Genomic DNA, 20,288 nt, shown 5'->3' on the forward strand with positions numbered 1-20,288 from the left:
CTTTGGTCTTTGTTTACAGAGAAACCCTCAAAAGATGTGAAGCCACTTCTTGTGTCCAGAGACTTCACTGTTTAACAGTCTGTAGACAATGCAAATTGATTCAAGAGGAAACTTTTCCAAGCGTGCAGGCAGGCAGCTGCTCGTTTTTAACTTGATGTGCCTTGATGATACCTTGAGGAAGAGAGTCTCCTCTGAATGTGCCAAATGGCCACAAAGAAGCCGTTTGTTTGGGAGGTAGTGAGGGGGGTCAGGGGGAGGGTCGGGGGGCGTTTAAGGAAAGGACGCTGCTGCACGCCTTGCGCACCTTTAAACGGTTAAAGGCTGTCGGGGCCTGAGTCTATTCAGTGCCGTGTTTCTCAGTCACGCAGCGGCTTCTGGCACCTTCCAACCTCTTACTTCTAATTGCCTTCTGTCACCCTTGATTGGGCTGATTGTTTTCTTTGCTCTGCTCGCTTTTGTTTTCTCTTCCTACCGTGGAGGTGAAGAAAAAAAAAAGATCATTTGCATACGGTGTGTGTTTTTGTGAGTAGCACACACGTACTCATGTCAACTTATAAGTATAGTTGCATCAGCTAATGGTTAGAAATGTGCAACAACACGTATACAGACACAAGCTGATTTTTATTGAATATCTTGCTGGAAAATTCCAAAAAGGAAATGCTGTGTATAATTTGCTATTCATAGAGAGTTCCGGATGAATGTGTGCTCCAACGTACCACCCTGCCTGCAAATAATGCAGCCCCCTGCAGAGCTGTGTGTGTGCACGCGTGTGTGTGTCTTTCATTTGCCCTCCTTTAACCCAAAGATAGAAAGGCTCTATTTTTCCAAGGCAGCATTCACAACGTTAACATTCAACTACAACAACAGTTTCTTTCTGGGCTGAAAAAGTCGAACATCTCGCCGCCACTGTGTTACGTTGGAAAATTTGCAACAGAACTGCAGTAAGAATTTTAACTTAAGATGGGTGCAATGCTATAGTGGTGCTGAGCAGAGAGTCAGGGTCAGTACTTTACCAGAGAGTCTCACTATTTAGAGAAATGACTACAACTTTTATTAATATATTAAATAACTCCTTTACTCTAGACTAGAGGTTCCCTAGTAACTCCTTTACTCTAGACTAGAGGTTCTCAACCGCTGGGTCATAGACTGCTACCTCGCTCAGGGTGAAAGAAACGTTTCTTATTCGTAACTTGGAAAACGTGTATTTAGAGGAGCTCGTATCTTGAAGCCCCACTGTATAAGGAAAATAAAGTGCTGCTTGTGCCTAACAGACAAATGCACAGAACCTCAAATGAACCTCTGAGTGTCCTTCAATGCATGTTCTTTTCCAATTTTGAAGTTTTCAGAGTGAAAACTGCAGATTAGCACAAGAACGTTATAGATTTGATGTCAAACGTCAAGCCTAGGAGGTAGCAGCAGAGTGTAAAGGTCAATCACTGTGAGTGTATACTGTACTGTGTCGTAGGTGTGCTGTGTTGATGCGTGGACAGGATTCAACCGATCAATTAATTACGGCGTTTGGAGACCAGAAATCCTTTTCGCCATCTTTGGGTTTCCTCCGTCAAGCGTTGAAAAGCAGCGAACGCCGACAGTGGCGCCTTTGTGTGGAGTGTGCTTTCTGTCGACGCCTTCAATGGAGTGAAAATTGACCGCCGCGTCTTTTGGAGCACGCCGCACCGAGGCGTCGATAATAGCACAAAGAGTGACGGATGTAGACTCTGATACTGTATGGGGATGAAAACTTGGGGGAGGAAAATGAAATCAGATAGAAATACACGGCCAAAGAGATGGAGGGAAGAAGAAGGAGGAGGGAGAGATGTGGGCAGCGAAAATCGGTCGTCAGCTTTTTAATTCAAGTGTGAAGGACAAGGAAGCACAAATACAGGATGAGAGATAAAAAAAAGAGAAGTGTAATGGTTTTGGAAACAGGCAGAGAGAGAGAGGGAGGGAGGGAGGAAGGAAGGGTAGAGAGAGGGACGGAAAGATGAAGTGGAGAAATGGCTCTTTTGTGATGAGTACTCACTACTCTATTCTGCATGGCTGCTTGGCACAGGTCACTGACTTTTTAGTTGTGTTTGGTGCAGCAGGGGACAGAGCCAGAGTGTTGACTGTAGAGAGGGGGAGAGAGAGGGAGGGAGAGAGAGAGGTGTCCTCCAATTTCTGCTATCAAAGATGGCTCCAAATATGCCTCAGGCAGCATAATTCTCCCCAATTAATTTCATGTGATCCCTTGTTGTAACCATCTCCTCTGCCTCAGTGTACGGCACCGTGACTACCGGCCTGATAAACAGGTCAGGACGGGTCATTCATGTCCACTCACACACAGCACCTGCCCCACTTCTCTATCTTTAATAATTTCTAAACTAATTAAACTACCAACAGGCACAGTGAAGTTGAATTTAAAGAAGGTAAAGGTGCGGCGGGATTTCAGCACACTGCCTACACCTGGTTACAGTGGATGTAAATGTGTTGTTTCTGGGGTTGTTTTTTTTAGCCAAGGTCCATATTTATTTTCTTCTTCTTCTTCTTCTTCTTCCTGAGTTGTCACAGGTTTTGTTAATTTTTGTGGCCTTTTTAGTTGTTGTCATCACGCTTTCTCCAATTATCAGACTTAATCTCGTCAGTTTTATCTATTGGTATTTTTGGTATTTTTACTGTTATATTGTATATATATTACTACTTATATATATTTACTATTATATTTTATGTACATTTTATATTTTATACTATTATATTTGGTAAATGTAAAGTTTGAATTGACAACATATAGTTGCACAGATTTTGGTTGGATTATGTTTCCCTTTTAAATATTTGTTTGTTTTTTTTCTTATTCATCCTCTGCTTAAAAAAAAAAAGTTTTTTTTTTTCCAAAAATGTGATATCTGTTTGTGATATCATTCTTACAAGACCACCGACCACAGCTAGGTTTTTTTGTCGAAACAAATTGAGAAAGGCACACAAGACGATGGGAGACAAACGATAATGTTTTTAGGAAACACTTTTTCAGACTATGTTACATGTTCCTCAATTGTTTTCCATTTTCCGTATTCTCATTTTGTGTGTGTTTCCTGTAGGTGAGTATTGGCTGCCCAGAGAAGATGGAGCCCATTACCAAGGTGTCCCACATCCCTGCCAGTCGCTGGGCCCTGTCCTGCAGCCTGTGTCGAGAGCACACAGGAACCTGCATACAGGTCGGTCGAACTGTTACATTTGTTAAACAACATTCATTTGATTTCACTGACTAGAATGCAATGTGTATAATGTTTAAATTTACTAAATTCTCTCTATAAAATCTTAATTGAGGGTTTGAAGCATTGAATTAGGCAATATGAATATGAATGAAGGATTAGCAGGTGTTCAGTTAGCAGTTAGCTGTTAGCCGTTACAGCCGTGAAGAGAGGGAGAGAGATGAAGAGGGAGAAGAGCATAAAAGTAGTGTTACTTTTACTTTTACGGTAAACTAGCACCGAGTTCTGACCAGAGTGTGGTGCTCTGTCTGCTTATTTTACCACTGGAAACGTGTTTGGTACACCTTTGTAGCAGCAAATTAGCTCTGATTAGCTCGTATCCTCATTTGGTCCTCCTGTTAAAGTGACAAACCGAGCACAGATTGGATCGTTTTTTTTAAAGAAATGTTTTGGTAGAAATGAATAAATGAACACTGACTATCCACTGTAATCTGTGTTTAAAGCACATCTTTAATTATGAGTGAAACATTCCATTGATTCGATACAATAGTCAGACTCATTACTGTGTATTTTTCATCGTAAATCTTGCTATTGTACTCTGGTTTTCCTAAGAAACAAAAAACCTGTTGTGAACTCGATATGTGGGTAGATCTGTTTAAACCCCTGCCTTTCCCACGTCATGCTGCCGAGCAGACAAACAAAAACAGCAGTAAGCTGATTGAGAATGTAGTTTCTTTAAGATTTTCAGTGTCACACATGTACACAGTTTTAATTGGCAGGCTGTGCAAGTTTAATAAGAGACTTTAATAATGATATGACACCATACACTGAGAACACTTCTGGATTTAATCAACTGTTACTACAGTATATTCATTTAAAGTATAAATATATATATGTTAGAGTATAAATCCTAAAGTCACCAAATATTTAACACAGATGTGATTACGGTTGGTTTGAAAAAAAATATTACTCGGTTGTCGGATGTCGGTTTAAATTAGGGTTGTCAAATATACGGCCCGTGGACCAAAACAGGCCCACTTGGGGTGTCAATTCGGCCCGCTTGATGAATTCTGAAAAAATAAAAAAATACACCCATAACCATTTCATGTTCATGAAATGTTTTGTAAAAATTATATTTCATTATATATGACGATTTATCTTACGTACTTTTTTGCATGACACTTCTAATGCCATCTAATTAGGTTGTGTGCAGAACTAAAATGAGTTTGATATTTAAATCAATGCATTTTTTAAAACTATCCAGAACAGAATACAGTTATAGCTTCTTGGTTTAAAAAAAAATAACAAAACAAAAAACTCTCATCCAGTTTTATGATTATAAAGTTTTTTTTTCTTTGTCTAGTGTTGACCTGTGTTTCAGTGGATCAAGGTTTCTCAAAAATGCTGAAATCTCAGAAACATTAATTTTGCAACATCATACTGGATTTTTATTTCAGCCTTAACTTATATTTTTCTTCTTAACCCAAAATAAAAAGAACTTTAAATTAATGGAATCTCAGTCATTTCGCAGCACTGTGTGAACCACATTGATGTTTGATTTTTTTTTAATTCTGTTGTCAACACATCAAGGTTCAAATGTAGTTTCTTCCCCTCCTTCCAGTGCTCCATGCCGTCCTGTATCGTGGCCTTCCATGTGACCTGCGCCTTCGACCACGGACTGGAGATGAGAACCATCCTGGCGGAAAACGATGAAGTTCGCTTCAAGTCCTTCTGTTTGGAGCACAGCTGCACTGCCAGCTGCAGCGGCGTCAGCGCAGCAACAAACAACATGTCCAGCTTAAATAACGGCAACCACGTCAATAACCCCGCCACTAACGGAACGGGCAGAGCCAACTCTAGCGTCGGCTCCGAGCTCAGGCTCGACCAGCAGCACCAGTCCAACGGCGGCGGCGACCTGGAGCCGAAGACGGTACTGCAGTGTCGGCGTCGGAGCGGGCCGAGCGGGACCAGCTGGAGAGAGAGAAAGTGAGTCAGAGGAAACAGAAGCTGCAGGAGCTGGAGGACGAGTTCTACCGACTGGTGGATCCCAGGGAAGTGGCGGAGAACCTGGGTCTGCCCAACTCCCATGTGAGTAAAACAGTGTTAGTTTGAAAATGAAATGTCCAGAAATTAATGACAGAATAATCAAAGTATTATTCTGTGTTTAAACCAGTATAGTACTTATACTATTATAGTACTTATACTTATTATAGTACTGTACATACTCTAGACCACACGTGACAAACTTAGGCCCGGGGGCCAAATCTGGTCCACAGTGTAATTATATTTGGCTTGCGATCATATCAAATGTGTACTAGAGTTGGCCAACCAGTATACAGCCCCTGTATACTGGTGGGATTTGTAGTATTAGCGATGTATGTTATAGCATTTGTTTTGTTGTTGTTGTTGGCCTGTAAAAAAAGGATTTACGTTAAAAAGGAACTCATAAGGCTACAGATAAAGAGACATAATAAGAAACAAACAACACCGATGTGTGTTTTTATTTCTAATTTCATTTCTCATGTGGTTATTATATTAAGCTTTGGTTGTTCCAGATTCAATGTTTACGCAGTAAAATTCTACATCACATATGTAGAGAGAAGGGGAAACATGCACAACTGCCATCAATTTTTTTTACATATATTAAGTTTGGCCCAAGGCTTCGTCCCAGTTTTTAATTTTGGCTCACTGTGAATTTGAGTTTGATACAAATACAAATACTTTGATACTGTTTTTTTACATTTAGTTTAATGTGGGATTTAGATTGTTAGAGCTCTGTAAAAATGACAATCCCTGATAGCAGGATGGTTGTTGATTAATCACGGATTACTAATGGTTAATCGTGGTTGATCATCATTAATCAACATCCCTGAGTATGACATGAAACATTTTTTTCTGCATAATCCTGGAGGTGGGCCGACAACAGTAGGTAAATGTGTGTGTTTTACACCTGTTTTTTGTGACTAATTCCTGACTGTGTCTTTGGGATTGTAACAAAAAGAGTCACTTTCAAAACCTAGATGAAGCCGATCTCCTTAACAGTAGTAGTAGTAATAATCAACAATAATCTAATGGATTATTGAACTATTCCCCTGAAGTTGACCTGAAGGCTCCACCTATAAGATTCATTTAATGACCGACTCTGTTTTTTTTTCCCCAGGTGGACTTTCTTTATCAGTTCTGGAAGCTGAAGCGGAAAACCAACGGCAACCAACCGCTGGTGACGTTAAAGCGAGACGAGGTGGACAACCTGGCCCAGCAGGAGCAGGACGTGCTCTACAGGCGTCTGAAACTCTTCACGCATCTGCGACAAGACCTGGAGAGGGTGAGTAAAGTGGTGTATTTTTGTTCTTATTAATTAAGAGACAGCATTGACTTCATCACTCGAGTTAGATTATTCTTCTCATTAATTCTGGTGGTAAATTACAGACGTAGCCTGGAGAATAAAGCTGTGATAGAGTGGGATTAGAAAGGATGAAATATTCACTTATCAGCCAGTGTATACCAGGAAATGCCTCGAAGCGTGTGTGGTTTGTGGCCGGCGTGGATCGTCTGAGTCCTTGATGAAACCGTCAGAAATGTTCGGCTGTGTCAGCTTCTAAAGGGTGACATCTCTCATGAAATGCAGCGCGTTTCATCTCTAATTGGATAGGGCTCTTCTTCTTCTGCGGGAGGCTCGGGGGGGATGCTGCGAGCCTCCTGCTAAGACTCACTGTGCTGATGTCATCGACACAAAGAGCTCTTATGTACACACAGCTCTGTGTCTCAGCATCGAGGGCGTCTTTAATTCACACACTGTAAATGGGTCCCAGCGAGGGTGTTGCTACGGGTTGCCAGGTCTGTGGATGTCAGATATAAACATACTAATTGTTGCTTCATTTCGCTTGTGTGAACGCCCTTGACTGTCAGATGTTCGTAAAGTTCGGTTCAACGGTGTCATATTTGTTGATGTTTTGACTCGAGGGCCACAATGGGTCCTAAAATTTTGCGGGTGGGGGGGGGCAGATAGATGGAGCGTTCGTATGAACTAAAACAAATGACATGTAAAAGTCAATAGCTAAAATGCTAAAATGCGTTCAGCCTTGTCTACGCCAGCTATTGAGGAAATATGGGCATTGCAGGGGAAAGAAATTACTAACATTATTTGGAAAAGTTTGGTGGGCAGGATAAAAAAGCCAAACGGGCTGCATCCAGCCCCTGGGCCTTAGTTTGCACACGCCTGAAATAGATTGTCATAAATCAGTGGAGGATTGTTGTAAATCAGTCTGTTGTCAAACATGTTTAAATTGCTGGAGCTGGTAAAGATGACCGACATGTATTTTGAAAGTTTAAGGCTTGTCTGGTCATTTCCTCTGTGGGCCTTTTTGCTCTTGAGCCCTGTAAAGAGTTTTATTTTGAAAAGATTCCTGATGTGTTTACTTTTCAAAGTTGAACATCCTTTGCACTGGTAATGAGAAAATGCCAACAATATGGTATTTTTTTTCTTTTCTTTGTGGCCCAGTAACAAATGAGCAATGACCAAGTGTTGGTCCTTGACCCAGGGTTTGAGGCCCTTTTTCTTCAAACCATACATCAAGGCAGGATTTGCTTCCACTTTATTGGATCTTTTGGTCAAATTAATCTAAGAAAATGGCTGTGTTGTTTAACTGTGGTCACCTGTGCCTGATGTGGTGGCAGCCCAGAGCAGCAGCTGGTGGACATTGTTGGAAAGGAAAGCCTTCAGGCTGAGGGATGATGCCTTTTAGACTTGGACAATCTGTGGAAATGGCAAGAAAAACATGTTGGCGGGACATTAAAAAAACACTGCAGCTCTTGTGGTCATGGGAAGAATACGTCAGGGAATATGTGCTGTAGACATGAAGTTTAGGAGGGAAGTCCTAAATACACCAGATCTTACTCTAAAGTGACTTAGAAATCCGAAGATGTAGCATAATCTGCACTTCCAGGATTGGGACGGGGAAACGCAGCTGAGCCGGTTGTGAACGTGTGATCAGAGGGAAAACCTTTTAATCACCAGTGTCACAGACTGAATGTGAACCGTAGTAGCACTTATTTGAGTCTGTGAGAATGTTGAAGTTTTTCCCCCCACTGCCTTCAGAATCACAGCTTGTACTTGGCAGCTGAATACTAACCACTATGTAAATTTCCTTCCTTGGTTTCCTGGACTGGTTTTTCCCGTGCCCATAACCTCACTCTAGGCTTGTGTTTGCAATGCTCCGAGACTTGATTGGCATTCAGCACTCTCTAAAAGCTCTCTTTGACCTAGCAACCTATGCTACAGAATCAAAAATGACAGCCCGCGGCCAAAAGAGTGACTTCAGGGCAAGCGTTTTACCACATTAAAAAACAAAACAAAACACAATGATCTCCTCAATGCCTGGTCCTTTAAACTTAATCTACCGAAAGCAAAAAAAAAAAACAAAAAACATTTCCACCACAAAACCCCTCATAAAACAGTTGAAATGTGTTTTTTTCCTTTTTGGCAAACTGAAAGATAAACCTAATAATCTGTCCTAAATACTTTCTTAGCAATTTCCTTGCCTGTCGTTGTGGGCCCTCTTTTTGCCATGGTTTGGTTCACTTTGCTTGATTTGATTTTGGCTAACAGCAGGACGTGCTTTCCCTTAATCAGGATGTTTTAAAACAACTCTTTGACCCGCTGAGAAAAAATTTCAGCTTTTTTTTTTTTTTTAAATATCCACATTTCACTGAACACTTTAAGTTAATTTGAAAAGTTTTGCTAATTAGATTTGCTTCCTTGCAGTCACACAATAAGCAAAGCACATGGAAAATAAGTGAAAATTCAGAGAGCAACATGTTACTACATGTACTGTGTTTTTTGTTAGTTTTTTTTTTTTTACCATACTCTTATGTAACTGTAGCCACACCACAGTTGCCTCCGGTGGTCAGAGTTTATTGATCCGCTCACCTTCTGGCCTGATGGGCTCAATAAGACTTCTCCATCCACGCCGACTGTTATTGATGCACAGACACAGGCACGCATTGGATCTCCACCGGTCTCTGTGGTTTCCTCAGGTTAAACTGTCAGTAGAAGACAAAACAATTAAGAGACCTCCGTATTATTATTATATTCAGTTTTACAGTTGGTTAATCCATTCAATTCTAATTCTTGAGGTGCTATAAAACACTAGTTAACTAGAAAGTTAAACTATTTATTATCATCATCTTAATAGTAGTTTTAATGGGCAGATGTCTTGAAATATAATGCACTTAATGACCTTTGAACCCATGTGGAGTTTCAGTGGAATTTTCTGATTTTCTTCCGGACAGTTCACCCAAACTTGTCACAGCTAACAGCTAGCTCATTAGTCAGTTATTTAAATTAGATCAGTTGAAACCTTGATAACACCCACAGATGTGTGTAATACTGCACTGTAGTGCTTCAAAAAGAGCAAACAAGAATACTTTCTCCTTCAAAATCAGATCTCCTTAAACAGCTAAATTCTAACCCACATCACCATGTGTACTACCTGGTAGAATACAAAAGACTAAGAAATAAAGAGTAAGTTACTGAAGCCAGGAAAACCTTATTTTGAAGGTGAATTAATTATTCATTGAAAACGTTTGCTTTTTGAATTTATTATAAACAATTTTGGCAAAATTGTTTGCTTTGTAACATCTACAGTACCCAAAGGCAGATTCATGCCAGTTTTATGTTCAGAACGGCACCGCAGTCGTCACTGATGACTCTACAGTAGGATCATGTCAGTGCCGGGAAATGACACACCGGTCATGTACAGCAGCAGTTTGCACAGGGAGGAGATAACGAGTTGTTTGGCGACAGAGAGGAGGGGTATCGATTATATTTGGTCTGGTTTCCCATGAGGCGGATTGATCATCGCTCGGTCACAAACGGGGGAGTGAAAGTTGGCGGGCTCACTGATATCCAAGCTCTGTTCCTCCTTATCTGACTCCCCTCTTTCTTTAATGATTCTCTCTCTCTCTCTCTCTCTCTCTCTCTCTCTCTCTCATTGTTGATGGCTGCCCTAGATTTTTTTTTTTTTTTTTGACTCATGGTTTCAGCGACATGATCAAACGTTCTGCCCACTTCTTATTTCTCTACCTCCTTGCGGTCAATTACGCCGTGTTTTCTGCAGAGACGTGTGTCGTACACACAGCTCTGTGTTTGCGACGGTGTGTGTGTGTGTGCATCTGTGCACAGGAGAGTTTTTTTGCAATCATCTATGATTTGCTGGCAAATTGAAAAATCCCTTCTATCCTTCCATCTCTCCATCCCAAAACCCCAACCCAATCAGACCCCGTGACCAAGCCCTGTAGGCTGCAGCTCTTATGAATAAGCCCGAGTGTGTGCTTGTTGGTGCTTCTGGAAGATTCCAGGGGTGAATGTAAGGGAGGATTATCTGCTGGCCTTTTACATGATGAAGTGCAGCCCAAATGGAGCCAAGTGCACCTCAGTCAACCTGATAAACTGCTTAGCTTCCTCCATTTCTGCACTTAAAAACACCCGCTCCGAAATACCTTCCCACCCAACATCTGTTCGAAGCTCCATGTGTCAGATCACTGTCTGATCAGTCGGCTGGATTAATATGAGTTAACCCCTCTTTGTGCATGTTTGCCTGTTCTTATGGGAAATCCGACCACAGGATCGCCTTTTAACAAACCACCCTTTGGCTCGCAGCCCAACCTGAGGCCACAGTTATATCATTGAGTGACTTTATACAAACATGTGCCAATGTGCAGATAGAGCAGAAAATAGGACTGGGAATCATGTCAAGGTTGGTTAGGAATGAATGGTCATGACCTTCAAACAAACCCTGAAAGGAAAGAACGTAGGAGACCACATGTACAGACCGGCTCCTGCTGATTAACATACATTTCATTCAGAATTTACTTTATCTCATGTGTCTTTTTTTTTTTTATGTTCAACATGTATTTTCCAAGGTTTTGGGGAAATGTTTCAGACAAGGTTTTAAATCAAAGCGTCTGGGTTTTAGTTGGAAAGTCTGCTGCGTCTGAGGTGAGCAGCGAGACACATGTTGATGGGTGAAGCCAAGTGAACGCCAGGCGAATGGAGGAATGCAAGGTGGAGGTAAAAACACAAAGGGTGGTGATGAAGGAGCGAATTGTCAAGACTTAACCAAATGCTAAAGAATGGAGAAAAGTTAAAGACCAGAATGGGGGAAATCTGGGGGAAATGCCAAGACTCAGCGTGGGTCAGGAGACTGGGCAGAACTGGGGCTGAATCGGGGGAACGTAGCCCTTGAAGAATTAAAGGATGAAAGCCTTTTCCGCACTTATTTCCTCCTTAGTCTTTGCACATTGCTAACTACTTTAGTAGAACAAGTTTGGTCTTTCTCGCCTCACAGTGCATCGGTGCTGCAGCCAAGGCTGGCCGAGTATCAAATGGCACCGTGTTGTTCTGTGCCCTGCCCTCTGCTCTCGCTCATTCTCTCACAGTACAGACTTGGCAGCACATTCAGCTCAGCAGGTCAACAGTCCCACACCCTCAGAGCAGAACAGGACAGAACCTCATAAACACACCACTGCAGGGAAGCTGTGTGTTGTCTAACATATGTCTTATACATATTTTATCACGTCGCATTTGAAGGTGATACTAACAGTATTGCTAAGTAAGTAAGCAATGAAGGATTAATTTAATGTTTGAATAGTATCAACATTCTGGAATTCTGGTTAGACGTTGGTTGACACAGAGCATCACATTCTTACCCAGCAGCCCTTGGCTTTTTCTGGTATTTTCTTTTGGGTTTTAAAGGCATCTGGTATTTTTTTTATTTTGTTATTCATTACTCAGAATTACCAGGTTTATTTTCACTGGTCAGAATGTTTTCCACAAGAACAATTAAAACGTTTAACTATGGAGATAAAAAATTGCTTATCGGCTTTGGGGAATTCACTTTGTAACAAAAATAGCCGGGCCAATGAGCCGTCACTGTTTTAATGACTTTGATTAGCCACAAACCTGAAAACATTTGGAAGTCTTTCTTGTCTAAAATTATTTTTTTAAAGTCCCTGCCATAAAACCAGATTTTAAGAGGAATAAATATCAAAATCTTTGGTGATGAAACTGAGCTGATCCTGGCCCACCCTCCACCCTAGAGATGTCCCATTGATTTGAAAGAGAAAATTGAAAAGTAAAAGTAGAGGGCAGTGCTGCATAGGTGGCCATTTTTCCTAAAAACATCCTAAATTGTTTTGCGCAAGTAAAAAGTAACATTAACAGATTTATTACTTGCATCTTTCCTATATTAGCTGATCCTAGCCCTCCCCTCATGTACTTGTTAGCATGTTAGCAGTTTCACCAACGAGGGCATTTGCAATCAAAAAGATGTAAAAATTCCAAAATTTCCATACCACCCCTGGTGGCTGTTTAGAAATGCCTGTTTGTACTTTTCAACTATTGCACGGTTTATTTTTAACTCTTTCTTTTTCCAGCTATTTGACCTTTAAAGGTAATAAAGAGAATATTCAGTATCTCAGTTCTAACACAGAGCAGCTGCAGCAACACCTCTTGGTTCGCCATCGCCGGGTGTTTTAGGAAGGATGTCGGTCTTGCAAAATTCGGGCACACCCACTGCTTTGGCTAGTGCAAGTTAAGCCCATTAGCTGGCTTTCTTTGGCTAGAGGTTAACTTTTCACAGTTTGTCCTTCCATGTTTGGAAAGAGCCGACAGGAAGTGTAGAAGCAAAGTAGAGAAGGTTTTTTTGTAACAAGAAGTTTGAACTCACTCTGGTGTGAACGTGTTGGCAGGGAAACATTAATGAAAAGACCTTTCAGCACTGGAGGAGCAAAGGACCAAAGAAATCTCTACGGCCGAGGCCATCTTGTATGTATATTATCTCAGACTGCCAACAAGCTATGGATTTTCTATAACGTTTGTGGGCTGCGTTGGCTTGTGTACACCGTTTATAAAGGCCAGGATCCAGAGAATTCACTTTAAAAAAAAAAAAATCATGAACTTTCCAACGCCATTACCTTTTATATAACTTTGTCAAAAGAAAATTGGTGTTTGGACGAACCGCGTGAAACCTTTGCACTTTAATTTCTTCTCTGAAGTTGCCTCGACTCTCCGTAATGATCTGGAAGAAGAAGAAAAACACATGTTGGGAGTCATTAGTCGGCTCACCATGGTTTTGGCTCCTGTTCACTTAACTCCTGCTTACATGGGATTTAAATTTCACCTCTGAAAATTCCAATTTTGTTCATACTTTTGTTGTCATGTATTATTAGGGTGGCCAGCGCTGTGTGTTTAAACAGTTCTTGTGTGGCTGTTCGGGGGAAACTTGGCACTTTCAAGATATGCCACAAACAAATCTTTCTTTTGAAAATCACTAATGATCACAGAGCTCTCAGAAAACACTGACTAAATTTAATGTCCATTTGATTAATATTCTTGGAGAAGACGTTAAATAAACAGGACTAAAGCATTCCCTCACATTTAAAAAAGAGCCAATTTCTGAATAACTTCCAGACATGCAGCCCATAAACTTTCCCTTAACATGATCTCATCAACCTTTCACATGTTTTTTTGCCATTCATTTACTTTTCTATTGACTGATTGATTGAGTTATTTTGAAAGGTTATTAATTATCCGCTGAGCACACAGGTGAGCAGTGACACATGTTAATGGCTGAAGAGAACTCAAATCTAAAATCATAATACTGCAGTTTTATCAAAATTTTGGCAGTGTTTGTGCATGTTCAAACTACAAAGATGTGTAAAACAACCAACTTTGTCTGATATTTATACTGATACTTACTGCATTAACATTCACAGTTTAACTTTACTGTATATAGTGACAGGAGTCCCTGTGCCACCTCCCCATCACTTGGAGGTGCCTGGCCTGAATATTATATATTTATATATGTAAATATATATGCAGTATATACATTCTGTATATGCCCTATATACCATATATACCATATATATATGTATATTTCAATATGTAAATATATATACATATATATGCAGTATATATGTATGTATATATATGTAAATATATATATAAATAAATATGCAGTATATACATTCTGTATATGCTCTATATACTATATATGTATGTTTGTATATGTAAATATATATATACAGTATATATATGTATATAGAGCATATACAGAATGTATATACTATACGTTTTGTATATGCTCTATATACAGTACAATGTGTGTACAGTATGTGTGTATATATACAAACACAATACAGTACCATGCCAAACAGTTCTAAAACTGTAATTCTATTAAGATTATATTAAGATTATTTTATCCATGTTGCTGAAGGAGCCAAAGAGAGAGAATTGCATGTGGTGAGAGATTTGACTTCAAACTGAGGTCACTGCCTTTCATCGCATTCTTCTTAACACACACATACACGCACATACACAATATCCCTCTGAGGAATATGTTTTATAGAAGATTTATTACAAACAATATTTAATTTCTAGGCACAGCGACTGTTTTTATAGTCGCTCTGTGCATCCGCCGGCGTCCACGCATCTGCGCTGGAGTATTTGTGTGTGTGAGTCACTCCTTGTAAAGCGCTGTGGGTCAGATGAGCCAAGTCATGCAGCAGACAGAATGACACACAGACAAACCCACCCTGTTGGACCCACACCAATCTGGCGTCCTGCACATAGCTCTGATCCAAACCTAATACTGGCTCAATTCACAAACACACAAATCTGCTTCTTAAAGCCGCTGGCTGTTTCCAGGTACTGGGAAGAATTCAAGACAAGTGTCTTGTCTGTCCAGCAGCAACCTTAACTCTTCTGATAGATTTAGTGAAGACCTAAAACTGGAAGTAAACCTTGTGCACACTCTTGATGAAAGTACTTTATGATCGGTTTAGACCTAATGCTACTGAGAAACCTCCTCTTGAGACATTCGAAGACTGAGATAAGATTTTTTTTTTTGAGGAATTACAAGAAATCCTACTCTTTATTTTGAGCATGTACAACAAGAACAGCCAACAGTAGCTCTAAAAACTCCTACAGATCATTTGTTAAAAATGTTAGTACCTTAGTCAGCTGCTTTTACAAGTGATTAATCAAGACAGAGATTTTAGGGAGAACAGAATAAGGGTTTCCAGGTACAGCAAGTACAAGCTTGTTAATTACTGGTTTTATTGTGCACTATATTCGGGATTCCCAACCCCAGGTGCGGTGAACCGGTGGTGGTCCGAAAGTCATTTGGTACTGGGCCGCAGTGTGAAAAAATGAACTTCAAATGAACAGTTTTATTAATTTACTTCATCAAAAAAATTCCAGTCATATCCCTTTACTTTTTTCATTTAAATATGTCAGTTTCAAAATAATAGACTCTGATGCTATCAGAATAAAGTTTTATTTTGAAAATTGTATGATCTGAAAAATCAGAAGTGTAATGATAATATAAATAAACTATAATTTAGCAAAAATTGCCTTGCTGGATTAAAAAGCTGAACGGGCCGCCTCCGGCCCCCGGGCCTTAGTTTGCCCATGTCTGGCTTAGATGGCTCATCTTAGGAATCTGGCTGTGTCATTGTTATATACAGTAGAGTAGAATGGTACTACATCTCTTCCTACTCCAGTTGGTCTACAGCCTTATGTTGGAAACCTCCTGTTGAGATCGCTGTCTTTTTAAAACACTGCATGCTAATCTTGACTGTGCTCCACAGGCCTGGGGCTGTGGAGCACACTGAGAGCTGCTCCTCTGGCTCCAGCCTCTGTTCAGGCTCAGCCACAAGGTCGCTGAGCTGCTTCCAAGGGCAAGAAAAAGGAATCAGAAACCCTTTAGTGTGTCAGCATCAATAACGGCGTGCAGTCTATTTTTTTTTTTTTTCTTTTACATTACCTCAATGATTCGTTGTGCTTTAATGCATGCTGTGACTCTGAACCTCTCTGACCTTACCTGGAGCTGTTATTTCAGAGAGTGCCGAGTCGAATATCAGGGGGAACAGATGTTAAACAGACTTTAACCTGTCAGCATCTTTGTGCTTAGTCTGCATAAAGTCCAATTATGCTGATGTGAAGATAAAGGTCCGGTGTATGTTTAATTAATGACTGTCTCAGTTTATTCCTCAGCACCTACTCGGGGGAAAAAGAAATTTGTTTAGCTCGGAGTCAGAACCCACAGGTTCTACACGGGTTTCAAGCTTGCGCACAAAACACACCACATCAGTCTTTAAAAAAAAAAATTTTGAATTTTTTTGGTTTTTAATAACCTTTAAAATATAAACTTTTCTCCTCCTAGTTGGAACAGGTGTTTGAGTTTCAGATAAGAAGTGACAGCCTTAGTCATGGATGAGCGGTGAACACTTCACCTGAAGCTATTTTTAGCAGCACTGCAGAGACAGCAACACAGGCTCTGGTCAGAAGGGGGAGAAATGATAAACGCTGAAGGAACTGCTTCACCTGCTATGTAGCTATTTGTAGCAATTATGTAAATAACAAACTGAAATTATGGTGCAGTTAATTATCACGTGTGTATGTGTGTGTTGTCAAAGACATTTTATTCAGCAGAAAGCAGTAAAAATATATATATTTTTTGGTTAGCAGCACTGCAGACCCATGACCTAGTTTTTCTTTAATTAAGGATGAATTATGATTTTCCACTTTCAACATTTTCTAAAACAAAACTGCTGTGTTGGCCTGGACCTGTGTCCTGAGTTGGACCGGTGATGTTTCAGTCCATTTCTTTCATCCTTCGACCTTCTTAGGTCCCCTCGCCCTACTCTTCGTACCCTTGCCTTGATTAGCATCATAGACAGTCAGACCCCCCCACTTACTATAATACAGTGAGTGGGTTTATGATGAATTTCAAGGTGATTTATAATAAAAGGCCAGGTCATGAGTAAAGTCCTGAATCCATGATTTCCTTCTTTAGCAGGGGTTCCCAACTCCTGGTTCGGGGTCCGGTGCCAGTCTGCTGGTCATTTGGTACCAGGCTGCAGTGAAAAAATGTACTTCAGTTTTACTGATTTACTTCATTCAAAAAGAATCCAGAAACCGGTTCTTTTAAAAAAGGTTGGCGACAGCTGGTTTAGAGAATAATTTGACTTTTGAAGTTAATTTCTAAATTCAGGTTTTATACTAAAGCAGTCGAACTAGTTAGTTGTTTATTATACATCTTTTTACACACCTGTAAACACAGTTGTGATTAAAACTAAAACTTTCAAGTTTCTTCCAAGGGATTCAAACCTGAAAATCCTTGGAGTACAAGTTTACAACCACAGGCAGGACAAAGGCTTAAACTGAAGTCAGAAGTCTAATAATCCGTGTTGCCTTAACCTTTCAGTAGTGCTGTGTGACCCCTGCCCGCTCCTACTTTTAATTTTCAAGTCAAACTGATATTTTCCCCTGACATTTTACACCTGGCTGCTGCAAAACCTAGTGGACGGTCTTTTCCAGACAGAGCGAAAGGGCAGGCCGTGCAGCCTTTTGTCCCAGTGACACAGCAGACTGGCTTTAGTTGCGCCCCTCAATGGGCGCTGTTAAGTCTTTTCGATGCAACAACAATGAAAGTCCTGAGTGGCTTCAACTTCCCACTCCATTTGTATCCACTGACCTTTAATCATTGCTGGACTTTGGTTATTCTTTCCTTACTTTGAATGTGTAAATATTGTAGATTCCCCTTCCGTTGTCTTAAATTGAATTCATATTTGTCATTTCTTTTAGTATTTTTATCTATTTTTTGTTGTTGTAAAATAACCTTTAAATTTCCTTATTGTCTTCCTCTCTCTCTCTCTCTCTGTCTTTATCTTCCTCTTCCTTCTCCCTTCTATTTTTCATCTCTCTGTCACCTCCTCCACATCTCTGCCTCTCTCTCTCTCTGGATATTCTCACCATCCTGCTGCCCATCTGATAAGAGTTCTGTTGGATGAAATAAATATGAGGCGAGAGCGGTATAAATATTTATAGCTGCTTCAACTGTATAATTCTGCACGGCAGTATGTGTGCGCGAGCAGGTGTGTGTATGTGTGTGTGTCCGTCTGTCCGTCCGTATATGTTTTCAGGAGCTTGGACAGTGTAGGTGCCCTGGCTGCTGTGTTGATAAATAATTGACTGTAAGTTAAACCTTAAATGTATATCATTTTGATAAGACACTACAGCAACACACGTGCGTGCTCACACACGCACGCACACACCGAACGTTGACGCTAAGCCTATGATCTCTTGTGTGCAAATGTGTGTTCCTCCACATCGTCTGCATAGAAACGTATATTTTCCTCCAAAAATATGAACATCTGAAGGCTTAAACTTCAATCTGAATACATGCAAATCCAATCATATTCACTGTACTGTACAGAACAGTCAAATATGACCTAATAAACTCCCTTTACCATCTTCAGCCAATGGTGCTACACCATAATGGTGTACGTCCTTTGGCTACTGTTTGCTAATGTCAGCCGTCTCTGCGTTATCTCTCACTTTCAGGGGCTCACTTTCTGTGTTACACACACACACACAGAGAGAGATAGGGCTGTGTCAATAAGTAATGAGAGCGATATAAGGGCCCCGCAGTTGACCCAAGTCTTTAATATTTTACCACTTGGTCTCAGGGACAGTAGCAGCCAACACCGCCGCAGCTCAGCCGTAAAATCTTACTCTCACAAAACTGGACGGCGAGCGTCGCCCTCTGAGCTCCAATTTGATGACATCCTGTGAGAGAATGTTGGAGCATCCAAGTCAAAATAGGGCTAGGACTAGTTTTTATAAGAATCATAGTCATGGTTTGGGATTCAGTTTGTTAATAAAACCGATTAGGAAGGAAATTTAGGCAGTCATGGTCTGCCTTTTTGTTTCTTCTTGTCTGTCTGTCTTTTCAAACCTTGACTGAGCTTGTGCCATATTTGTATTTGTCACAGAGATTGTACCTAAGAAATGGACTTTAAGCCTGTATTGAATGTACTGAATCTTTGCAGTAAAGCCGTTCAAATCCTTAACAGGTTAAGAAAAGTACATTTAAAAAGTACATTTGATTTACTTTTCTGAACCTGTTGATGGTACTTATATACCTGCCGTTTACTTCGTTGGATGTTTTCAAAGTAGTAGACATACAAATTTAGCAGTTTTTATGCTTGAAGCCTCTTTGAAGGTAACCCTTGACCAGGGTTAGTCGATCGGACAGTAGGTTAATTTAAATGCTACCACTGAACCTGAAGCTGTCTGTTAAGAGGTTGAATATCAGTTTTTTTAAAAGTCAATTTAGGAGAAAAAAGTGGATAAAGCATGACAGAAGAATTTTTTTTTTCAAGTAGAGTTTTTTTTTTTTTTTTGCTCATCTTTTACAGCTACCCAGAAAAACGTCTTTTCAAAGGTGACACATCTGAGTTGTCTTTAAGCTGAGGTGTCAATACTTCAAAAACAAAAAGTCACAAAGACCGGGGGCATTGAAGGTATTTCGACTTCCGTTTATTCACCGGAAGCGAAAGTGAGTAATACTGAAACCAAGAAATTACTCACAGCATGTAAAATGTTGTCCTCACTTGACCTGTGCAGTGTACGCAAGCACCGTGATGTGTAATTATTTCTTCATTAAAAAGTACTGCTGGTCAAGCGTGATAACATTTTTGATATTAATAATGACTGCTTTAAAGCCTAATTGCCACATTACTCAAAACGAAGTGTTAGCACATAACCCTTCGTGCTGCAATCCATTATGTGCCGTTAACTACACAGACAGCAGAGAAACAGAAGGGAAATTCTGCACTAGTGTCAATACGGCTGCCTAGAATAGACTCGCTCAGCAGGTGGCCAGTCAGTTTGACTGATTGATTACGTTGGTTTACAGTCGGAAAAAACAGAAATGGAGTTTTTTTCCACTGAGTTCTCTGCGTTAGTGTAATGGGTTTTTCTGCCGTGCTGCATATGGTCGTTGTTCGTCTACATAATGAACTGCTGCTTGTGTTCAAAAAGGCAGGAGTTTTTTGCAGAAGACGCAGCATTTTGGTACATTTTTTGCTATTAGACATTTGGTGTACTTGCCGTAGCCAGAATGTCAACATTAATATCTTTTTTTTTTTTGCACAAGTTTGATTGTTCACCATTGTAGTGCAGTGTAAATATCAAACGTTCCCTCATTTACACTGCGGACATAGTTCCTAATGTTGTCATGGTCACTTGAG

At 40.3% G+C, this 20,288-nt stretch overlaps 1 protein-coding gene and 1 long non-coding RNA gene across 2 annotated transcripts in view; both read left to right on the plus strand.

The window, feature by feature from the left end:
• The window catches only part of jade2 (jade family PHD finger 2), a 131,285-nt gene that overhangs the window by 80,488 nt on the left and 30,509 nt on the right, over positions 1-20,288 (plus strand). The window contains 4 exon segments of the mRNA XM_008332321.3: positions 3,075-3,191; positions 4,810-5,113; positions 5,116-5,276; positions 6,349-6,513. Of these exon segments, the coding sequence (XP_008330543.3) occupies positions 3,075-3,191; positions 4,810-5,113; positions 5,116-5,276; positions 6,349-6,513 (747 nt within the window).
• On the plus strand, positions 275-1,903 carry LOC112488659 (uncharacterized). Its single transcript, XR_003052984.1, has 2 exons — positions 275-1,090; positions 1,124-1,903. It is a non-coding gene; the product is annotated as an uncharacterized LOC112488659 (long non-coding RNA).

Source organism: Cynoglossus semilaevis, chromosome 19 (genome assembly GCF_000523025.1).
Source record: "Cynoglossus semilaevis isolate Cse_v1.0 chromosome 19, Cse_v1.0, whole genome shotgun sequence".
Lineage (NCBI taxonomy): Eukaryota > Metazoa > Chordata > Actinopteri > Pleuronectiformes > Cynoglossidae > Cynoglossus > Cynoglossus semilaevis.